General features: G+C 46.3%; 1 protein-coding gene across 8 annotated transcripts in view; it reads left to right on the top strand.

Moving 5' to 3' along the window:
- Positions 1–3,574: 3,574 nt before the first annotated feature.
- Positions 3,575–21,947, top strand: part of phldb1b (pleckstrin homology-like domain, family B, member 1b) — a 121,948-nt gene continuing 103,575 nt past the window's right edge. For 5 of the 8 annotated variants that reach the window (XM_061827479.1, XM_061827482.1, XM_061827477.1 and 2 more), the window contains exons 1-4: positions 4,072–4,202; positions 6,990–7,091; positions 16,289–16,412; positions 17,929–18,099. In XM_061827479.1, the coding sequence (XP_061683463.1) occupies positions 4,119–4,202; positions 6,990–7,091; positions 16,289–16,412; positions 17,929–18,099 (481 nt within the window). In that variant the 5' untranslated portion in view covers positions 4,072–4,118. The other 3 variants (XM_061827481.1, XM_061827480.1, XM_061827478.1) reach the window with 3 other exon arrangements.

The raw sequence follows: 21,947 nt of genomic DNA, 5'->3' as shown, positions 1-21,947 counted from the left end.
TTCACCCTTCAACCGATGCTTACTGCATTTCTGTGGTTGCGTTCAAAAATACAAAATATCATTTTGGTCAACTCAGCAGAGAAAAATCTTCCACTGGTAAGTTCTTAAGAGGAATGCGGAGTCATGTGATGTTCAAGAAGGCCACCAAACATGTGCCTCAAATGACACATTTTTGTGGTAAGACAGAAAAGTTTGTCTTGTCCCTCACCATCAAATCCAATGGTAATTTATTTGTTTGTGTCACTGTAGATTTTTTTTTTGTAGCATTTCACTGTTTTATGAGTATTTGCTACAAAACTAACATAAAGCATAAAAACTGGCATAAAACACAAAGTAAGACATCCACAGTTGGTATTGATTTATTTTTTTTTAAGGATGACACATTTCAGAATTTGTCTTTCACTAGGTAAAGGTCTTAACAACTTTGAAACAATCTGTGCAGCATTTTCAATGACTGTCTTATGAATAACAATCTGAGGGGCCGAGTGTGTTGATGATGCAAGCTTTAAAACCTTGTACCATCCTTACATCTGATTTTTAACAACACTTCACTGCATCTGCCAATCTTTGGATAAGGACTTAAGTTAGGGATGTTCACAGTTGAGTTTGTTTTTGTCAAATCGAGCTGTAATGTAAACGTTATTTGTTTTTAAAGGTCCCTCTTGTGGTTATTTACACCATGATTGAATCACACTCTTACATGGACTTCATATAAAAGTGTCACTTTCATTTAAGTGTCCAGAAAAGCCACCTCTGACAGCTACTTCTGTTTGACTCAGTTTTGTATCTGCTTTGTCCATGTTTGGATAAGACAGTCCCCATTATTCTTATTGGTTGCGTCCGTATAGAAAATCCACTTGTGAGGGCACTTGTGTTTGTTTTGTTGACAATACTTGTTCCGGAGCAGAGAGACAGGCAGAAATCTTTGCTGATGACGTAGATCAGCTCGAGAAACTCGAGCAATCTGATTTCAGGCCTCACGGCAGAGAAATGTCTTGAACTCGGGAATGTTCTGAATAATTTTATTCATATTTCACATGTTTACCAAGGTATTGAAAAGGCAATATTACATCCTAAATACTAGAAAATGTTGGTTTTGTCACGACCCATCGGAACGAGAGTAGGAACCAAATGCAGGAACTCGGAAGACGCAAGGTAGTTCAAGAAGACACGTTTATTATATGCAGAGGTAGGGGATCGAGCAGGCAGTCCAGTGCAGCAGCGGTAGTTGGGACGTCGGGCGAAGAGAGCAGGTGAGCGGACAGGCAGGAGTCAGTACACAGGAGAACAATCAAAGCAGGCAGAAGTAACGAAGGAGTGAGGCTTACAAGGTTGGTCGGAGAACGGACGAAGGTCGGTACACACAGGTTCGATCAGGGATACCGGAGCACACGAACGGGACATGAAGATCAAACGAACTGGCCCCGGCCAGTTGTCATCGGGGGTCATATAAATCCACAGCATAATCAGGCCGAATGAGGCGCAGGTGTGCACCCTCCAATCAGCGCACCTGCGCGGACACCCGCACAGCTCGTGCTGGAGCGGCAGGATCATGACAGTACCCCCCCCCCTCAAAGACACGGCTCCCAGACGTGCCTAAACGGAAAAAAAACAGACAATAATTAACAAAGGCAGGGGTGGGCGGAAGGGGTGTCCGGAGGAGGGCACGCCCCCCCCCCCCCGGACCCCAGTCTGGTGGCCATCCAGGCCACCAAACACAAGGCGTCCGGGTGGACAGGTCAGGAGGACGACACGGACGCCAAGCACCAGGGTCCACAAGGGGCGATTCGGGCGGACAACCTCTGTGAGGAACCAAACGGCAAAGCAGGAACCAGAACGAGGCAGGCCACTGCTCCGGACGAGAACCTCCTACGCCGTCGTTACAAGACGACCAGGGATTGGTCGCCACCGAGGCTTGGTCAGTAGGCAGCCGTGGATTGGTCACCAACGAGGCCAGGTTATGAAGCGGCTGGGAGCCATCTGGAGCGAATAGGATGATGGAGAGAAGGACCAGAGCCATGACCGCCACCATCCCGAAGTCTCCCCAGCTCCAGGGTGGCTCCACAGAACTCCCCAGCTCCTCCTGGACAGGAACGTGAGAAGGCGGCGACACCATCGCCCCCTCCTGGACAGGAACGTGAGAAGGCGGCGACACCATCGCCCCCTCCTGGACAGGAACGTGAGAAGGCGGCGACACCATCGCCCCCTCCTGGACAGGAACGTGAGAAGGCGGCGACACCATCGCCCCCTCCTGGACAGGAACGTGAGAAGGCGTCGAAACCATCGCCCCCTCCTGGACAGGAACGTGAGAAGGCGGCGACACCATCGCCTCCTCCTGGACAGCAACGTGAGAAGGCGGCGACACCATCGCCTCCTCCTGGACAGCAACGTGAGAAGGCGGCGACACCATCGCCCCCTCCTGGACGGCAACGTGAGCAGGCGGCGACACCATCGCCCCCTCCTGGACGGCACCGTGAGAAGGCGGCGACACCATCGCCCCCTCCTGGACGGCAACGTGAGAAGGCGGCGACACCATCGCCCCCTCCTGGACGGCAACGTGACGGCAACATTGCACGGGAGAACGCCCCGTGATTTGGCGGCTCCTCCTCCCTCTGGGCTGGAAGCTTCGCCACCAGCTGCGGGTCTGCGGGCTTCGCCGTTGCCGGCGAGGAGTGGGAGGAGTGCGTCTTAGTTGACGCGCAGCGGGAGGCACAAGGGAGCGCCCGGCCGGGGCGTCTCCTCTGGCCGCCACGCGGAGGTCCCGGGCAGATGGCCAAGCAGATTCCCTCATACAGATTGGTGTACTTGGACCTACAGGGCGAAGTCGCTCGGGTGCTGGAAACGCGAGGAGGTGAAACAAACTGACTGGGATGAAAATCCGGGCAAAGAGATTCAAAATCAAAGTCATCGGAGTCGTACTCAGGCAGCCGGTCATACAAATCACGGTCCTCCTCATTCCGAAAAGTCAGAGTCCAGAAGAATATGAGGAGCCGGATGGGTCGTGTTCGGGACGTATTCATACCTCGCTGGCGGAGCGTAAGACACGGAAGCGGAGGACGTCAGGGAGCCTACCCGGATTGGACAGGCTTGGTCCTCCGGCAGAATGTCTACCTTGCGTCGGTCCCGGCGACGCCGGATCTTTCCTGCTGGGTCCTGTATTGCCCAGTTCGTTCTGTCACGACCCATCGGAACGAGAGTAGGACCCAAATGCAGGAACTCGGAAGACGCAAGGTAGTTCAAGAAGAGACACGTTTATTATATGCAGAGGTAGGGGATCGAGCAGGCAGTCCGGTGCAGCAGCGGTAGTTGGGACGTCGGGCGAAGAGAGCAGGTGAGCGGACACGCAGGAGTCAGTACACAGGAGAACAATCAAAGCAGGCAGAAGTAACGAAGGAGTCAGGCTTACAAGGTTGGTCGGAGAACGGACGAAGGTCGGTACACACAGGTTCGATCAGGGATACCGGAGCACACGAACGGGACATGAAGATCAACGAACTGGCCCCGGCCAGTTGTCATCGGGATCATATAAATCCACAGCATAATCAGGCCGAATGAGGCGCAGGTGTGCACCCTCCAATCAGCGCACCTGCGCGGACACCCGCACAGCTCGTGTTGGAGCGGCAGGATCATGACAGGTTTGGCAAAAGATGTCACATTTAAACATTTCAAGAAAATACCTTATTTTCAGCAAGTTGTTGTTTTTAATATAACAGGGGCGTTGGTTGCTATCTTTTATATATTCATTTTCTGCTGCTTAGACAGTTCAAGCCTCCAGTGAAATTAACGTGCATGTTTTACAAATGTAGGAGAGAAAATGGATGTAAGCTCAGGAAGAAGATCCTAATACACATCAAGGGGAACCAGACTTGTGCACAGCGACTGTAAACACTGTTGTCTGACTGAGGTATTGTCGTGTTTTGGAACTGGAATATTGTTTTGACTGTAAACCTGTCGGTATCAGCTGTATCCACAGTGTCAGCTTGTCCACATTTTTGGCAGTGCATCCTCCTTCTTTCACTCCCTTCTTCTCCTCCTCTGCATTCCAGCAAAAATCCTGAGCCGCCACCCCCCCCCCACCTCTTTTTCATAATCCAAATTAAAAAAAGGTTTTCTCATGCATGAGGAGAGAATCAGGCCTGGTCTGCAAACAATGTGTGGCCTTCTGGAATGACGTGAGAGGAGAGATGGAGGGAGAAAGAAAGGTAAAGAAAAGAATATAGTGATAGAGAGCTTTTGTGTGTGTCAAGTGAGGGTTTCTGAGGGAGAGACAAGCTGTTCATGTCACCTCCCACAGGGTTGGAGCAAACAGATTCGTTGTGGTGGGAACAAACGTCCCACATAGCACTGAATCGATAATTGCCCTCTTTAGGATTACGGATCATATCTTGTATATTTTTATAATTGTTTGATAGCTTTCTAAAGTTGGTGGGTAGGTAAATTAAAAAATGCTGAGACCCATGGGGTCCACAGTATTAACTCAACTCAACTGTAGTTTATTGACTTACATTACACTTTACTAACAAATGCAGCTCTTGCAAAAATGCTGTCCAAGAACATCCATCCATCCATCCATTTTCTGAGCCTTTTATCCTCACGAGTGCCAGAGTGCTGGAGTCAATCCCAGCTATCTTCGGGCAGGAGACAGGGTACACCCTGAACTGGTTGACAGCCAATCACAGGGCACATGGAGACAGACAAAAGTTGTACTCACAGTCACACCTAGGGGCAATTTAGAGTCTTCAATTAATCCATGTTTTTGGTATGTGGGAGGAAACCGGAGTGCCAAAAGAAAACCCACGCAGGCATGAGGAGAATATAAACTCCACACAGCCGGGGCTAGGACTTGAACCCCAGTCCTCAGAACTGTGAGGCCAACACTCTCACCAGCTGCTTTACGGTGCTTTTCTAATTTCTTATTTCTGTCTTCATACATACATGTCCATCATCTATTTATCCATCCATTTTCCAAGCAGCCTATTCTCACAAGGGTCGCGGGAATGCTGGAGCCTATCCCAGCTAACTTCAGGCGATAGCGGACAACACCTTGAAGTGGTCACCACTCAGTAACAGGGCACATAACGGTACCGTCACTGAGTGGGAACTGAACCCAAGCTGCCTGTACCAAAGCCAGGAGAGTGTACCAATACACAAGTCCATCATAATATTGTATTTAATCCTTCTTTTAGTATTGTGGTCTCTCTCCCTTGCTTTCTCTCTCTCTCTCTCTCTCTCTCTCTCTCTCTCTCTCTCTCTCTCTCTCTCTCTCACGCACACACACGTGCAGACACGCAGAGATCACGTTCTTCCTCACGTCTTTGAAGCTTATAGCCTGGAATGTAGGTTGTCTTAATCTTCGTGGTGCAAGCAGCAACAGGTCCACCTCCTGAGAGTTTGATGATACTGTCTCACTTACAGTTCGGGACAAAAGACGCAACATTTCCGACAAATCGACAAACTCCGCTTCATGGGAAAGTAGCAGCGATTGATAAATTTGTACTGAGCTTATTTTGAAGTATCCAGTTTAATCGAGGTCACATTGACAGAGATTAAATTGGTAACAGGTCAACCATGACGGCTTTGCATTTGCTGGACAATTGGAAGAAGGTAATGATCACCTTTAAACTAGAAGACTTCCCCTTTTCTGGAGCATTATTGCATGACATAGTTTAACATATGAAACACTTTAATTTTTTGTGTGATTTACCTTTGGAGGATGACTTAACAGAATATTGGGTCTGTCTGCAGAGGAAATATGTTGATGTTGCAGCAGGCTTTTGTTATCTTGAGGGCAAAGAACATTAGAAACATACTTTCCTTCCTGGCTGCATCATTTCAGGCATGCAGATACAGTTACTCCAATGATGAGTTATGTCTTTTCTCACCTTGTTTCAACCACAAATCTGTTCTCTCACACATTTTCAACAGAAAGCAGAATGACTGAACTGAACAAGTACTCAAGTGTAGACGAGGGGGTATTATTAATGGCCACTTCTTATGTGTTGACATTATGGATCTATAGTAATGGCACAAAATGAATTTTTGATCAATGTGTCATTTTTTCTATGTTTTCATAGTAGCGTAGAGCCAAAAGATTGAGCCAAAATGTCTAATTTCCATTTAATGTGTGAACTAGCACAAAGGATTTAAATGAGTCCACGGGTTACCTCATCAGTGCCCAGAAGAACATGCGGCAAAATACGCTCTACAATATCGAGTGTGTGTGTGTGTGTGTGTGTGTGTGTGTGTGTGTGTGTGTGTGCGTGTGCATGTGTGTGTGTGTCCTGTCAGCACGAATCACATCTTTAGATGTGAGGCGAAAAGTAGGAATCTTTGCAACCTTCAAAAACAGCAATGGGGCATGTAAAGACATTTTCAAAACATTTTGCTAAATTTTGTACATATTTTACACTCACTGTACACTTTGTAGGTACATTTGCATAGTACAGTAAGCTAAGGCAGCTATCTATATTAGCTAACTGTATTTTAATTAAATGAAAAAAATATCTTTAAATTCTAGCATTACAAAAATTTTAACATATTAATTTATTCCAACTAAAAACACACACAGATCTCATTTCCCATGGTTTGTACCAGTGCAGTAACTAGTAATCATTTAGGGTCCATCAGATGGGTCCAAATTCCCCCAACAAAAAACTGTTTACAAAACTGAATTCACCCTGACAAGTTTTTTTCTTCTCTGTCTTCTTCCTATTATTCCATCCATTCATTCATCCATTTTTCTCATCCCTTATCCTCATTAGGGTTTGGGGGTGCCTGAGTCTATCCTGGCTGCCTCTGGGCAAGATGTGGGCTACACCCTGAACTGGTTGCAGGGCACATTTACACAAACAACCAGTTGCACTTACATTCAGGGGCGGCGTATCAGAAGAAAAAAAAAACAGACATGGATAATTTGCAAAATTCGCCCAAGCGACGCCGGTTGTGAACAGTGGGGTGCTCAAAAAATGTACTTTCATTTCCTCACTCAGGATCTTCATGTGAGCCAAGGAGGTGCAGACATCTCGATGAACATGGACCGCCTCAACAGGAATGTGCCAGAGAGCAACACACAAGCTCACCAGATGTTCAAGGTGAGATTGTGTTTCGGGCATGTATCACAGAGATAAATGTTCATGGGAATAGAGAGTCAAATAAACTAACAGCAGATAATTGTTTATTTACAGTACTGTATGGTAAGTGTGTGTATTCATTCATACATGGGCTCTCTATACCGATTTGATACGTGAATTATCACCATTACCCCGGATGGCAAGCCAGTTAGAGCAGAGGATGCACGGTGGCAACATATTTTCAGTCAGCATGTTTTAATGCAGGAATTTCCCAGTAGATTCAGTGATTGGTTGGAGCCAGAACCTCAATGTCTCATTTCCCATTCCTTGTGTGTTGTGTTTCTTCTTGTGAGTGTGCCAGACATACAGAATGAGGTCAATGAGATTAGGCCATAACGATTGCTCTTGAAAACCTTATGCAATACAGCATAGTAATAAGAATGTAATTACTATATTCTCATCTAATTAATTTCTTATTTAATTTAATGCAAAACAATTCAACAATAGAAGGCATTCTACTCACACAATAAAGACTGATGCTAGAAAAATCAGCCAAATATTGTTGAAAATTCATTCCAAACGCATTGAGTTGAGAATGCAATGGATTAAAGTTTTGTGACATATTTCTGAGGGAATTAATTCATCACTAAGGTGTCTGACAATACCACTTCCATACATCTGAGTTCCTGTTTTTAATAAAATTTTATTTTGTAGACTTGTTAAGATATTTGGATCTGTTTGAATTAATTTATTATTTTTTTATTAATTATTTTAATTATATAATTTTAATTTTTTTTTATTAATTATTAATTAATCTTGAACAGGCCCAAACAATTGCTTACTTCAACTCCATGCATTATAAACAAAGTGATGTATTGCATGATATATGATTTTATTTTAATAATTCTGATAATTCAAGTGTCATGCCATTATTTAGTACACTCCCAGTACGAGGCCACAGCCAAGTCATTGGCAACACGGGTTGAGTAGTGCAAATTGTAAACAGGCACACTGACGAGCTAATGCATAGTGTGCTATATGGGTGCAGGAGCCCACTGCAGAAGAGTCCATGACTGCTTCCTGGTTTCCCATCACTCCCTTTAACCCCATTCCTTCATCCTGATTCCCACAAATCTACCAACAAGCCCAGTCTCACCAATCCTCTTAGGCTTGAATGATCCCAGTCCATTATGGGCTGCATGACAATTATGATGAGCCTTTCAGGACACAGAGGCAAAATCAATGACTTCACGTTAGATTGTTATTCAAAATGTGCAGTCTGAAATGGCCAAAAGATTAAGATGCTTTTTTTTTTAACACTTCATGGTTCCTTCACCAATTTACAGAACATTAAAATGTGTCTTTTTTCAGAATTTAAAGTATCATCTTCTTTTTCTACTTTTCCTTTCGGCTTGTCCCGTTAAGGGTCGCCACACAGTGTCATCTTTTTCCATCTAAGTCTTTCTCCTGCATCTTCCTCTCAAACACTGACTGCCCTCATGTCTTCCCTCACAACATCCATCAACCTTTTCTTTGGTCTTCCTCTCGCTCTTTTGCCTGGCAGCTCCATCCTCAGCACCCTCCTACCAATATAGGCACTCTCTCGCCTCTGGATATGTCCAAACCATCGTAGTTATCTCTCTCAAACCTTGTCTTCAAAACATCCAACTTTGGCTGTCCGTCTAATGAGCTCATTTCTAATCCTATCCAACCTGCTCACTCCGAGCGAGAACCTCAACATCTTCATTTCTGCCACCTCCAATTCTGCTTCCTGTTGTCTCTTTCACTGCCACCATCTCTAATCCATAGATCATGGCTGGCCTCACCACTGTTTTATAAAGAGACTCTTCTGTCACATAACACACCAGATAGCTTCCGCCAGCTGTTCCAACCTGCTTGGACCCATTTCTTCACTTCCTTACCACACTCACCATTGCACTGAATTGTTGACCCCAAGTATTTGAAGTCGTCAACCCTCACTTTCTCTTGTCCCTGCAGCCTCACTCTTCGGCCTCCACCCCTCTCATTTACACATATATTCTGTTTTACTTCGGCTAATCTTAATTCCTCTCCTTTCCCGTGCATGCCTCCATCTTTCCAATTGTTCCTCCACCTGCTCCCTGCTTTCACTGCAGATCACAATATCATCTGCGAACATCGTGATCCAAGGAGACTCCAATCTAACCTCATCTGTCAGCCCATCTATTGTCTTTCATTCAGGAAATTCTCAAAGTATTCTTTCCATCTATTTAGCACACTATTAGCACCAGTCAACCCATTTTCAACTCTATCCTTAATCACCCTTACCTGCTGCATATCCTTCCCATCTCTGTCAGGCCAACATGTATCCTTTTCTCCTTCTTTTGTTTCCAAGCTGGTGTACATGTCATCATTTACCTCTTGTTTTGCCTTCACCACCTCTACCTTTTGCCCCTACGTCACATCTCAATGTATTCCTTTCATCTCTCCTCAATATTCTCAGTGTTCCACGTCTTCTTCGTGAAGCTCTTCCTTGTATGACTTCCGGAATTTGGGGATTCCACCACCAAGTCTCCTTCTCCCCTTTCCTACGAGAAGACACACCAACTACTCTCCTGCTTGTCTCTTGGAACACCTTGACTCTAGTAGTCCAGTCTTCCGGGCGCTCCTCCTGTCCATTGAGAGCCTGTCTCACCTCTTTCTGAAAGGCCACACAACATTCTTCCTTTCCCAGCTTCCACCACATGGTTCTCTGCTCTACCTTTGTCTTCTTATTCTTCCTACCCACTACCAGAGTCATCCTACACACCACCATCCTATGCTGTCAAGCTACACTCTCCCCTACCACTATTTTACAGGCAGTAACCTCCTTCAGATTACATCGTCTGCACAAAATATAATCCACCTGCGTGTTTCTACTTCCGCTCTTGTAGGTTATCCTACGTTCCTGCCTCTTCTGGAAAAAAAAAGTGTTCACTAGTGCCATTTCCATCCTTTTTGCAAAGTCCACCACCATCTGTCCCTTGAAGTTTCTTTCCTGGATGCCGTACTTACCCATCACTTCTTCATCGCCCCTGTTTCCTTCACCAACATGTCCATTGCAATCTGGATCAATCACAACACTCTCTCTGTCTAGGATGCTCAGAACTGCTTCATCTAGCTCCTTCCATAATTTCTCTTTCAACTCTGGGTCACATCCTGCCTGTGGGGCATAGCTGCTAATCACATTATATATAACACCCTCAATTTCAAATTTCAGCCTGATCACTCGATCTGATACTCTTTTCCTCCAAGACATTCTGCCAGCTCTTCCTTTAAAATAAACCCTACTCCATTTCTCTTCTAATATATTCCATGGTAAAATAATTTAAACCCTGCTCCCAAACTTCTAACCTTACTCCCTTTCCACCTTCTCTCTTGGATGTGCAATAAATCAACCTTTCTCCTAATTATCATATCAACTAACTCCTGAGCTTTTCCTGTCATAGTCCCAACATTCAAAGTCTCTAAACTCAGATGTAGGCTCTGTGCATTCCTCTTCTTCTTCTGCCGACGAATTTGGTTTCCCCCTCTTTGTCACGACCCATCGGAACGAAGGTAGGACCCAAATGCAGGATTCGTCAGATGCAAGGTAGTTCGGGGAAAAACATTTATTATTAGAAGGTCAGGGATCGGGCAGGCAGTCAGGTGCAGCAGCGGTAGTTGGGACGTCGGGCGAAGAGAGCAGGTGAGCGGGCAGGCAGGAGTCGGTACACGTGAGATCGATCAAGGCAGGCAGAAGTGTCAAAGGAGTCAAACTTACGGGGTCGGTCGGAGAACAGGCGAAGGTCGGTACACACAGGTTGACGAGTAGGGATACGAGAGTGCTGGAACGGGACATGAACCTCAACGATCTGGCGGAGCACCAGTCGTCATCGGGGTCCTGTATATACACGGGATAATCAGCCCGCGTGAGCCGCAGGTGTGTGCCTCCCAATTAGCGCAACCGCGCGGGCACCCGCACAGCCCGGGCTGGAGCGGCAGGATCATGACAGTACTCCCCCACCCCCTCTAAGGCACGGCTCCCAGACGTGCCTAAACGAAAGAAACAGAGACGATTATTAACACATGCAGGGGTGGGCGGAAGGGGGTCCGGAGGAGGGCACGCCCCCCCCAACCCCAGTCTGGTGGCCATCCAGGCCACCAAACACGAGGCGTCCAGGTGGACAGGTCAGGAGGACGACCCGGACGCCAAGCACCAGGATCTCCATGGGGCGATTCGGGTGGACGAACTCGGTGAGGATCCAAACGGCGAAGCAGGAACCAGACCGAGGCAGGCAACTGCTCTGGACGAGAACCTCGCATTTCGAGATTTGCAAGACGACCAGGGATTGGTCGCCACCGAGGCTTGGTCAGGAGGCAGCCGTGGATTGGTCACCAACGTTGGCAGGTCATGAAGCGGCTGGGAGGCATCAGGAGCGAAGAGGATGATGGAGAGAAGGACCAGAGCCATGACCGCCACCATCACCATCACAGCCATCCCGAAGTCTCTCCAGCTCCGGGGTGGCTCAACAGACCTCCCCAGCCCCTGTCGCCGTCGAGACAGGGGCGTGGGACGGCCGCGGACCGGTCGCCGCTGGTACTCCTGGACAGGAACGTGAGGCGGCTGGGGAACAGTCCCCACCTCCTGGACAGGAACGTGAGAAGGCAGCAGCAGTGGCATCACCACCTCCTTCTGGATGGGAACGTGAGAAGGCGGCGGCAGCGCCAACATCGCCACCTCCTCCTGGACAGCAACATGAGGAGGCGGCGGCACCATCGCCACCTCCTGGACGGGAACATGAGATAGCAGCGGCGCCATTGCCACCTCCTGGAGCGGCCGCGGGCCGGTCGCCACCAGTACTCCTGGGCACGGACGAGAAGCGGCTGCGAAAACGTCGCCACCGCCTGGACAGCAACGTGAGGCGGCGGCGGATCAGTCTCCACTGCCACTTAAGCTCTGCTCGGAACAGCCAAAAATTCAACGTGGGAATGGCGAGGAGGCGGATCCGTTTCCACAGCTATGTGGGAATGGCGAGGAGACGGATCCGTTTCCACGGCGACGTGAACGAGAGTAGGGAGAGAGTCAGTCAAAACTGACACGTGGGTGTGTCTCGGGAGCGGGTCAGTTCCAACTGCCGCGTGAGCATGAGTCCGTAACAAGTCCGTCGAAACTGCGACGTGGACGTGTCGAGGTGGCGGACCCGTTCCCACTGCAACGTGCGCTTGGCGAGATGGCGGATTCGTTCCCACTGCAGCGTGAATCTGCGTCAGCATCGAGTCCGTCGTAGTTGCGACGTCAGGGTAGCTCGGCTGGTTCTTCATCCTTGCTGAACCTGGACCGTGAGAGCCGCCAATTCGGCGCTCTGCCGCTCTATCTCCGCCCTGATTTCGCAGCAGAACACCTCGTGATTTGGTTGCCAGACAATTGCAGTTATTTAGAAAAAAATGAATTCATCCATTTTCTTAGCCATTTATCCTCACAAGGGTCTCTGAAATGCTGGAGCCTACTCCAGCTATCTTTGGGTAGGGGAAGAGATACACCCTGAACTGGTTGCCAGCCGATTGCAGTTATTTAAGAAAATGAAGCTCTTGATTGCTACTCCCAGTTGAACATGAGGGTCAAACCAAACATAAAACAAAAACAAATGGATTTCACCCTATGTATTGAAAACAATGACATAGCTCAGCATTTAAAGGTCAAGTGTCATCCTTATAAACATTGTAAAATAGATATTGTCATGAAAAATACATATAACATTATTCAATCTATACGAAAAAATAAATGTGAGTGAAGAGCACGTCATCCATGTGCAAAGTTGCAGAAGTGTCATCCTACGACATCCAAGTGGTCGCCATATTGGCTGCATCCCCTGTCTCGCAGGCATCGCAGCCGGCCGGTGTGGCTCATCAGCGCGGAGGTGGCTTATCACAGAACCGAGCCGGGCTGGTTTAGGGGGTTTTTCATAGCCGCCGCAGTCCGCGATGAACAACACCGTCGAGCTGGGGCGCTTCACTGCGTTGTCGTCACATGCAGCTGAGTGAGGTATTGTCGGCTGCGTTCTTCAGAGGCTTCGCTGGGGAAGCTGTGACCGGTGAACGTGGCACCTCACCCGGCCGGTGTGTCTCTTTTACGGCGCCGTGGTGGCTTATCACGGAACCGAGTCGGGCTGCTTTAGGGGGTTGTTCATAGCCGCCGCAGTACGCGATGAAGAACACCGTCGAGACAGAGCGCTCTACTGCGTTGTCGTAGCACACGGCTGAGTGAGGCATTGTCGGCTGTGTTCTTCAGAGCCGCCGCTGTCCGCGAGCCTGAAGCGCAGCCTTCACTGGCGAAGCGACGCAGCAGCCCAACTGCGTCCGATGCGCACATCGACACATTTCGTACGCAGATCTTTTGTTATGTTATGAGAGACCGATTACGTGGTCCGCCCCAAACTATTCTTTTTTTTAGTAGCTGCATACATATCTACCTGTCATTTGGAAACCACAAAGCTCTCGTCCTCTGCACCCATGCAATTTTTCACGACGAACCGGATCTCTTGCAAACTTATGAAGGGTAAATCCATTCTCCCGAGTGTTCAAGCAATGTCCAGCAATGCAACGAGCCGGCATTTTGACTAACACGAAAGAACAACGAGCTACCATCCCGGAGGTAAAACTAATGGAAACAAACGAGTCCACTTGAGGGCGGTCCAGTCCTGTACATCACTTCCTGCTTCTTCTCAACAAATCCCTCAAGAGGATCTTCATGGCAGGAGTTACAAAAAGCTGTAAATCATGTTTTGTGGTGAAAAAACGCATGGGTCCATGTCAACTGCCGTTTTTTCATTAATAACATACTAAAAATCATGCGTTTCATGACAGTGGCCCTTTAAGTATGCTATCTTAATGCAAATGATCAACACCATCTAAGCTGTGGTGTTGTAACTCTTTGAACAACGAACTGAAAACATATGTATGCATATAAGCATTTTTCACAGTTACATTCTTTGTGCAAATGAATGACTGATATTCATGCAGTAATTATGAGTTGAGAAGAATTAAGGCTTCTGTCCACTCAAGCGTGCAGGAATCGCACTGACATCACTGCAACTCTCTCACACGTAGTATGACTTTAGTCTCCAGTGCAACCAATGTGCACAGTTTTGAAAATGTACTGCAGTTCTTCCCTAAGACAGAGGTGTCAATATGGGTGGTATAGATAGTTTTCGACTGACGTCTCACACCTTCATGTTTAGGAAGCGGTGGCCATTTTCAGTGAATTCGAGTAAAAAAACCATAAGCAGAAATAATTTCAGAAAAGCGTATGAAACGGGGTGCGCTGCTATGTTATTGGTTCCTCAAACAAAAGTGGGCGTTGTAATGCGTCTTTCTTTCGACTGCGAATGAGTAGTTATTAACCAAACAGTGACAACTGCGGCTGTCTCGTATCAGCAGAGCTGATCTAGCAGCCAAATCCTTCCCTTTTGTCAGAGTTTGCTCAGAGCATTTTGTTCTTGGTAGGTATTGGATAGCTTTTAGAATTTCACACCTACTTAGCAATTCATAATTGTCGTGCGTGAATGAAATGCATGTCTCTCAAAATCTGTATTTTCTTCCAGCTACGAAAGCAACTAAGACTGAACTGAATCCCCCCCCCACCCCGTACTCTATAATGAATTTGTCTTAATCTTTATTTCATTGTTTCACATATTCAGTTTTCTCATCCCTCCAAAGTGATCGTTATGTGCATGTTTCCAAAAACAAAAATAACCTACACCTCTTGAGGTTGGTATAATCAACATAATTTAACACAATGCTGACTGTAATCACACAAATGAATACTTTTGACAGCATTCACTCAGAAATTAAGTAACTTCAGCCTACATATTTAAATTGCATTGTGCAGTACACCAACCTTAGCAGTGTGGAGACACAGGTTGCTTACAGTGGAGACTGCCGCATCACGAACCCAGCCATTGATGAATTGGTTGTAGGCCTACAGACCTTTGTAATTCTTTAGGTGGTCCATGGTATAAGCGCTTGTCGAGAAGGGGAGATAGTTGACAATGTCTGGATAGGTTACCGACGCCCACAATTCGAAATTCTTGCTCCATTTGTGTATCTCCAAGGCATATGGGTCGATATTGTTGATCAAAGCACACTTCTTGTCGAAATGATTTCTTGAAACAACATCTAATGAGCTTTTTTAAAAAAATTTTTAGCCATCATGCATCACTTTTAACAGTCGTACAAACATTTGTGTAACTCCGGTCTGTATGCAAAAGCAATACAGTGAACGGTGCATCATTAGAGTGAACCCATCCAACATGGCCACGTGCCCCGGATGAGGTCACATGGTTGAAAACAGTCTATTGGCTAGTACCACACTGTGTGGAGTTTCCCCAGCACACTTTGGTCATTTCCGATATCCATTGTTACTTTAATTTCCGACAACAAACAAAGGAACAATGTTGAGCATGTCTGCTTGAACAAATGGACCTAAATGACCAGATGATACGTTGGATTATTTGGGAAAATCGATCGAGAATGTGGCAATGTAAGTGGTTTGTGGAGGAACAGTGAGTATGTCATCACAGCACGTGAATAAAATGGACAAATCACTAGAGATGAGCTCTGTGGCTTTGGCAGCGCAGCACCTTTTTTTTTTAAATGTGTGCAGGAACAAATTAAACTCCTATATCAAGGCACCACTGTTCTTACCCCACTGAACATCTCAGTAATTTTCTCAAAGCACACACTGATACAGAAGAGAAGAGCAACAAAAACAACAGTAGGACAAAAAAAAAAGAGAGAATTATATCCAAATTCAGCCAACGCTGCACTTTAAAGCATTCATCACGAACCTGCTGAGTCCCCTCCAGGAGTGCCATGTTTGTTCATTGTGGCGCGCTGATTCTATGGCAACAATCCCACACAAACACACACACTCTCTAGCACCAACAGCATTTCCCTCATTGTGTCTAGGAATGTGTAAACAGCCAGAGCAGTCATCTATGTCTCAGTTACCTCACACAATCTCTTTTCACATTTTACAGTTTGCATGTTATGATTTACCACTGAGATGTAATATACTGTAACATTTCTAAAAATAGCATTTCAGATTTTCTTTTTTTTTTTGCACATTGATCCTAAAATTACCTTAAATTGGTCTTAAAGCTATAAAACACAGTTTTGAATAACTCAAAGAGTTTTCTCCTCTTGGTTTTCCTCCATAGAGCACACCACTGGATTTGATTGAGACTGGAAAGGGACTGAAGTTCCAGGCTGAGCGCCCACATCTGGTCAGCCTAGGTAGTGGACGTCTGAGTATTGCCATTACTCTGCTGCCCCTGCCTGAAGGTGTGTATTTTATCTACCTTGCCTTCATACATTTTCTACCTTAAACAAGTGTACACAAAACTAGTCATTTACACTCAGTGGGAAGCTTATTAGCTCACTTTCTTGACTGTCTTTCTTTGACATTTTTCAAGACATAGGCCAAGTCCCTAAATTACTCTTCTCTGTACTGTACCTATAGAGCAAAGCCCCATTTGAGTCTTAAGTCGTATAAGAAAAACACATACTGTGATATCCATCCATCCATTTTCTTTGGCCCTTACCCTCACAAGGGTCCCCAGGAGTGTTGGAACCTATCCCAGCTGTCAATGGGCAGGACTCACTTTCTCACTTTCTACTTTGGTTTTGCAACACATTTTTTCAGACCAGACCGCTTGAAAAAGAGAAATTCTCATCCGGTTACACCGCTTTCTCTTCTTTTTGCACATACTCTGACAGTCATTGCATCTTAAAATCATAGTATTTCTTATTTTCCCTTGTTACTTTCACCATGAGAGTAAATATAAGATGCGTGTCTCGCTTGTCTTCGCTCTACTATGCCCAGACCGCTTTGCTAACTTAACACCGGCACATAAGTTGATGGGCTGTGTAAGTACGTATGTGAATTGGATGCAGCCAGTCACCCCTCACTCATTGAATCTCATTGGAAAATGGCACAAATTGAATAGTTGTATGTTATACAGTATTGTACTTTCAATTCGGGTTGTATTTTTGTCTTATTTTATTATATTTTGTGCGCAAAACAAAATGCCTGTTAGAAGAGACCACATCTGCAGTGCACACAAGGGTGTTCTTCACTTTCAATAAAAATACGCAAGGAGATCCAGTACCCCAAAAAGGTTGTGACCAACTGTTTCAATTCCTAGTTTGATTATTATTATTATTATTATTATTATTATTATCCGGCAGCACGGTGGATCAGCTTGAAAGCGTCGGCCTCACAGTTCTGAGGTCCTGTGTTCGATCTCAGACCTGCCTGTGTGGAGTTTGTATGTTCTCCCCGTGCCTGTGTGGGTTTTCTCCGTGCTCTCCGGTTTCCTCCCACATCCCAAAAACCTGCAACGTTAATTGGACACTCTAAATTGGCCCTAGGTGTGACTGTGAGTGTGGCTGTTTTGTCTGTATGTGCCCTGCGATTGGCTGGCAACTAGTTCAGGGTGATGGATTATTATTATCTATTCATCCATCCATGTTCTTCGCCGCTTATCCTCACAAGTGTCGCGAGAATGCTGGATCCTATCCCAGCTGTCAACAGGTAGGAGGCTGGGTACACCCTGAACTGGTGAACATGCAAACGCCACACAGGGAGAGCTGGGAATGAACCCGGGTCCTCAGAACTGTGAGGCCAACTCTTCCCAGGCGCTTCACTGTGCCGCCATTATTATTATTGTTATTATTATTATTACATTTAGTAAGTGTGCAAATGGGAATAGTGACATGTATACAATACAATACAATATACAGTATACAACACTTTTTTTTTTTTGCCCTCAGTAAAATGCCTCCTTCTTCCCAACAGGCCGCACAACTGTTGGTCATGGTCCCATGGACATCACCATCCAAGGCCCCGGGGTGGAAGCTCAGCATTGCTACATAGAAAATAGGTCAGGGGTCATCATGCTACACCCATGTGGGAACGTGTGTGCTGTTGATGGACTTCAAGTGACACAACCGATCCGCTTGTCCCAAGGTAGTTCTCCGAGCTATCATAAGGTGCTTTCGCATTGGCCATTTAGGATGCGTTTTTCATGACTTCTTTCTGGATCACAAACCATATTGGCCTGATTAGCTACAGGCTGTTTGGCAGATTGGGCCCAAAGTATTTTGTTGGGAATGACAAACTTCTTATCGTGTGTAAACCACCATAGGAGCCCAAAATGATATTGCTACAGTGATCCAGTGTCGTTGTTGCCATCTTAATGATTGTATTCAGTAGTTGTGACCAGTGAAACATTTTCTGATCACATCTGCCTGACAGTATTTGATTTGTCAAAATTAATGCCCAGTGATCATAAAGAATGGAATACAGCAGTACAGCAATACATGTGTAGTGTCACTACTGTCTGACCAAGATACGGCAAGATTTCATGGCAGTATTCTGACATGCAATCATGAAAGACTGAACCTTTCTTGTAGTCTGATCTAGATATTAGGTACTGATTTGGGCAAACCTCCCGATGTGGTATAAGAGGTGTAACACAGACAGAATGGCACCATGTATTAGGAAAATGTGAAGCTTTCTTATTATTTGAGCCAAGAAGTTCTATATGAAAGGGACAGGAGAATAAATCCTGGTACTAATGTTACGCCAATTTGCAGTAAAGGCAGTGTCAAAGTAACTGAATTCAGTTTAACATAATCGACTTGCTCATGGGATTTTTTGTGTCTTGTCAATAAAAATGTTGGTCCTCGACCTGCTCCATACAAAGTGACATGAGGTAACCGTGGCGGTGCTGTGATGCTATTTAAATACAGTTGAATGTAATCTATAAGGCATTATGCTCTTTTGGATGAGATTTATGAAGCCCCTTTATAAGAGCACCTCGCAATGTTTGTAAATTAATGGTCTAATTTCCCCAATTAGCGATTTCCATCATTATGGCTTGCATGTGGTTTAGAGAAAACCAATTACTGTATGCATGTATTGGCTCATGAAGGGAAGCTGTTCCATTCAGTAAAAACCAGTTAGGCCTTTTAAACAGTTATCGACTAAAGGGCCATGTGGTATATTGAGGGCCACAAGTTAATAGGCATTACATTTAGAGATAGCAGAAAAAAATATTTTCAGTTGTCCACAGCCTTCAATAGATAGAGAGAGATACAAACATAAATATAGACACACACAACACACAAAGATATAGACACACACAGACAGACAGTAGTGGTGGGCTACTGACAGAATGACCAACCCATTATTTATTTTTTATTTTTTTGCAAGTGACCTACGTTCAAGTCTTAACAGAGCTAAAGAAACGGAATGGCGTTCAGTGTTGTCCATCAGCATATTAATATTTAAGGAAGTCAAACAGGGAGTAAAACAGTAATGGATGCAATAGTTTCAGCTTAGTCATACAAAATTCTTAGACATTTACATCAGAGCACAGACCTTTACCAATACAAGTAGGAATACTCATCATTAGTCACTCTCCTCTGAGGGTGTGGATTTTCTCCTCTTGTACTCTATAATTACAATCACATTTTCCTCCCCCTCATTTTTTAGTACCTCCAACAAGTTGTAGCGACATGTGAATTCAGCCAATATCCACCGATCAGTACAACTTTCAACCTCATCTCTGGCTAGGCAGACAAATCGAGGAATCAATGCTATTTTTACTACTACCACAGAAGTGTTTTAAGTCACTGTCAGAATCTAAACTTCTGCTTTATAGGTAGCGGTAAGGCCTGTCATTGAGGAGGTTTTTTTTTTATGTTGCTGACATAATGGTGTCATCGCCTGTATTATAGGAACTGAATCATTCATTGATGGAATTGGTTACTCAATATTTTGATGAGCAACACGGTGCATTTAAAACACTTTTTTCAAGAATTTCTGGCTTTTGTCTCCTGTGAGAGTATAATGAGAAATATTCATTGGACAAATCTCACACAATGGGGAGGCTTTTTCTGTTCATTTACTTTGCACATTAGGAGTGTATATGGCCAACTGATGACTGATAATCGTCATCAACTTTGTCTCTGGCATCTGTGACACGTTTAAAATAAACTTGAAGTGGGTTCTGTAGTCAAAGTGTAGGTGAACACTCAATGAACAGGGAAGTGTAATTATAACGATATGAGTAATTGACTTTATGTAATAACCACATGTAGAGACTAAAATGTTTAATTCAGAGTCTGACCTAAGCACAAGGCAATGGAAGGAAAATAATGCATTTTCATAACGGGACAAGCCGAAAGGAAAAGAAGAAGAAGATATTGTAATTATCAGGATGACAGCCACTTTTAAGATAGTGTGGCAATTAATTCCCCAGGCAATCATTCTTAGTAAATAACCAGCCAACACCGAACAAAGCTAAGGATCAATTAAGTACTCAAGTGACATCCCTATAAATATTCTAAAATTGTCACGACCCATCGGTACGGAGGAGGAACCAAATGCATGACTCCGGAGACGCAGAAGCAGTTTGGGAAAAGTGTTTATTCGGTCCAAAGTCGGGGATCAGACAGACAGTCAAGTGGAGCAGCGGTAGTCAGGACGTCGGGCGTAGAGAGCAGGTCCGCGGGCAGGCAGGGGTCGGGACACGGGAGATCGATCAGAGAAGGCAGGATTATCAAAATGTCAAGCTTACGGGGTTGGTCGGAGGACTGGCAGAGTTCGGTACACCAGAGTTCAGGATCAAGAATACGGGATTGCAGGAACGGGGCATGAGTTGCGACGATCTGGCGAAGATCAGTCGTCCCCTGGGTCCTATAAATACAGGGGTTAATCAACGAGGATGAGGCGCAGGTCTGCGCCTCCTAATCAGCGCCAGTGTGCTGGGACCTGCCCAGCCAGGGCTGGACTGGCAGGACCATGACAGTACCCCCCCTGTAAGGCGTGGCTCCCAGACGTGCCTAAACAAAAGAAACACACACACCAAAATTAACATGTCCAGGGGCGGGTGGAAGGGGGTCCAGGGAAGGGGGGCCACCCCAATCTTAGTCTGTCTGGTGGCCGTCCAGGCCACCAAAAGCGAGGCGTCTGGCTGGACAGGTCAGGAGGACGACCTGGACGCCAAGCACCAGTGTCCCCATGAGGTGATTCAGGTGGACGTCCTCGAGGAGGAACCCAACGGCGAAGCAGGAAGCAGACAAAGGCATGCAGACGAAGGCCTCCCCAGACGGGGCCGTGAGATGACCGGGCATCGGTCTCCACCGAGGCTCGGTAGGAAGTGGCTGGTTGCCAACGAGGCTCCATTATGAGGTGGCCGGGGATCAGTCCCTGCCAAGGCGAGGTCATGAAGCAGTTGGGAATCATCAAGAGTGAGGAGGACGACAGAGAAAATGATCAAAACCATGACCGCCATGATCACCATCACAGCGATCCCGTGCCCTTCAAGTTCGGGGGTGGCCCATCAAAACTCCCCAGCTCCTGTCAGCGTTGAGACAGGGCCGTGGAACGGCTGCAGACCGGTCGCCGCCGGGACTGGAATGAAAAGGACAGTGGTACCGTTGCCGTCTGCTGGACAGGAATGTGAAGATGCCGATGAGCCACCTCCATCCTCTGTTGCCATCGAGACAGGGGCGTGGAACAACTGCGTGCCAGTCGCCGTCGAAGCAGAAGCGTGGGATGGCCGCGGACTGGTCGATGTCGAAGCAGGAGCATGGGACGGCCGTGGGCCTGTTGCCGCTGAGACAGGGGCGAGAGATGGCCGCGGACCGGTCGCCGCCGGTACTGGAACGAAGGGGACTGTGATGCCGCCGCCGTCTGGTGGACAGGGCCATGATGATGCCGACGAGCCGTCGCCACCTCCTAGACCGGAACTGAGGCGGCTGCGGAACCATCGCTGCCTCCTGGACAGGAACATGAGGCGTCTGCAG

This window comes from Syngnathoides biaculeatus, chromosome 8 (assembly GCF_019802595.1).
Source record: "Syngnathoides biaculeatus isolate LvHL_M chromosome 8, ASM1980259v1, whole genome shotgun sequence".
Taxonomy (NCBI): Eukaryota; Metazoa; Chordata; class Actinopteri; order Syngnathiformes; family Syngnathidae; genus Syngnathoides; species Syngnathoides biaculeatus.
The sequence above is the reverse complement of the archived record's forward strand: the minus strand, read 5'-3'. Positions and strand labels throughout refer to the sequence as shown.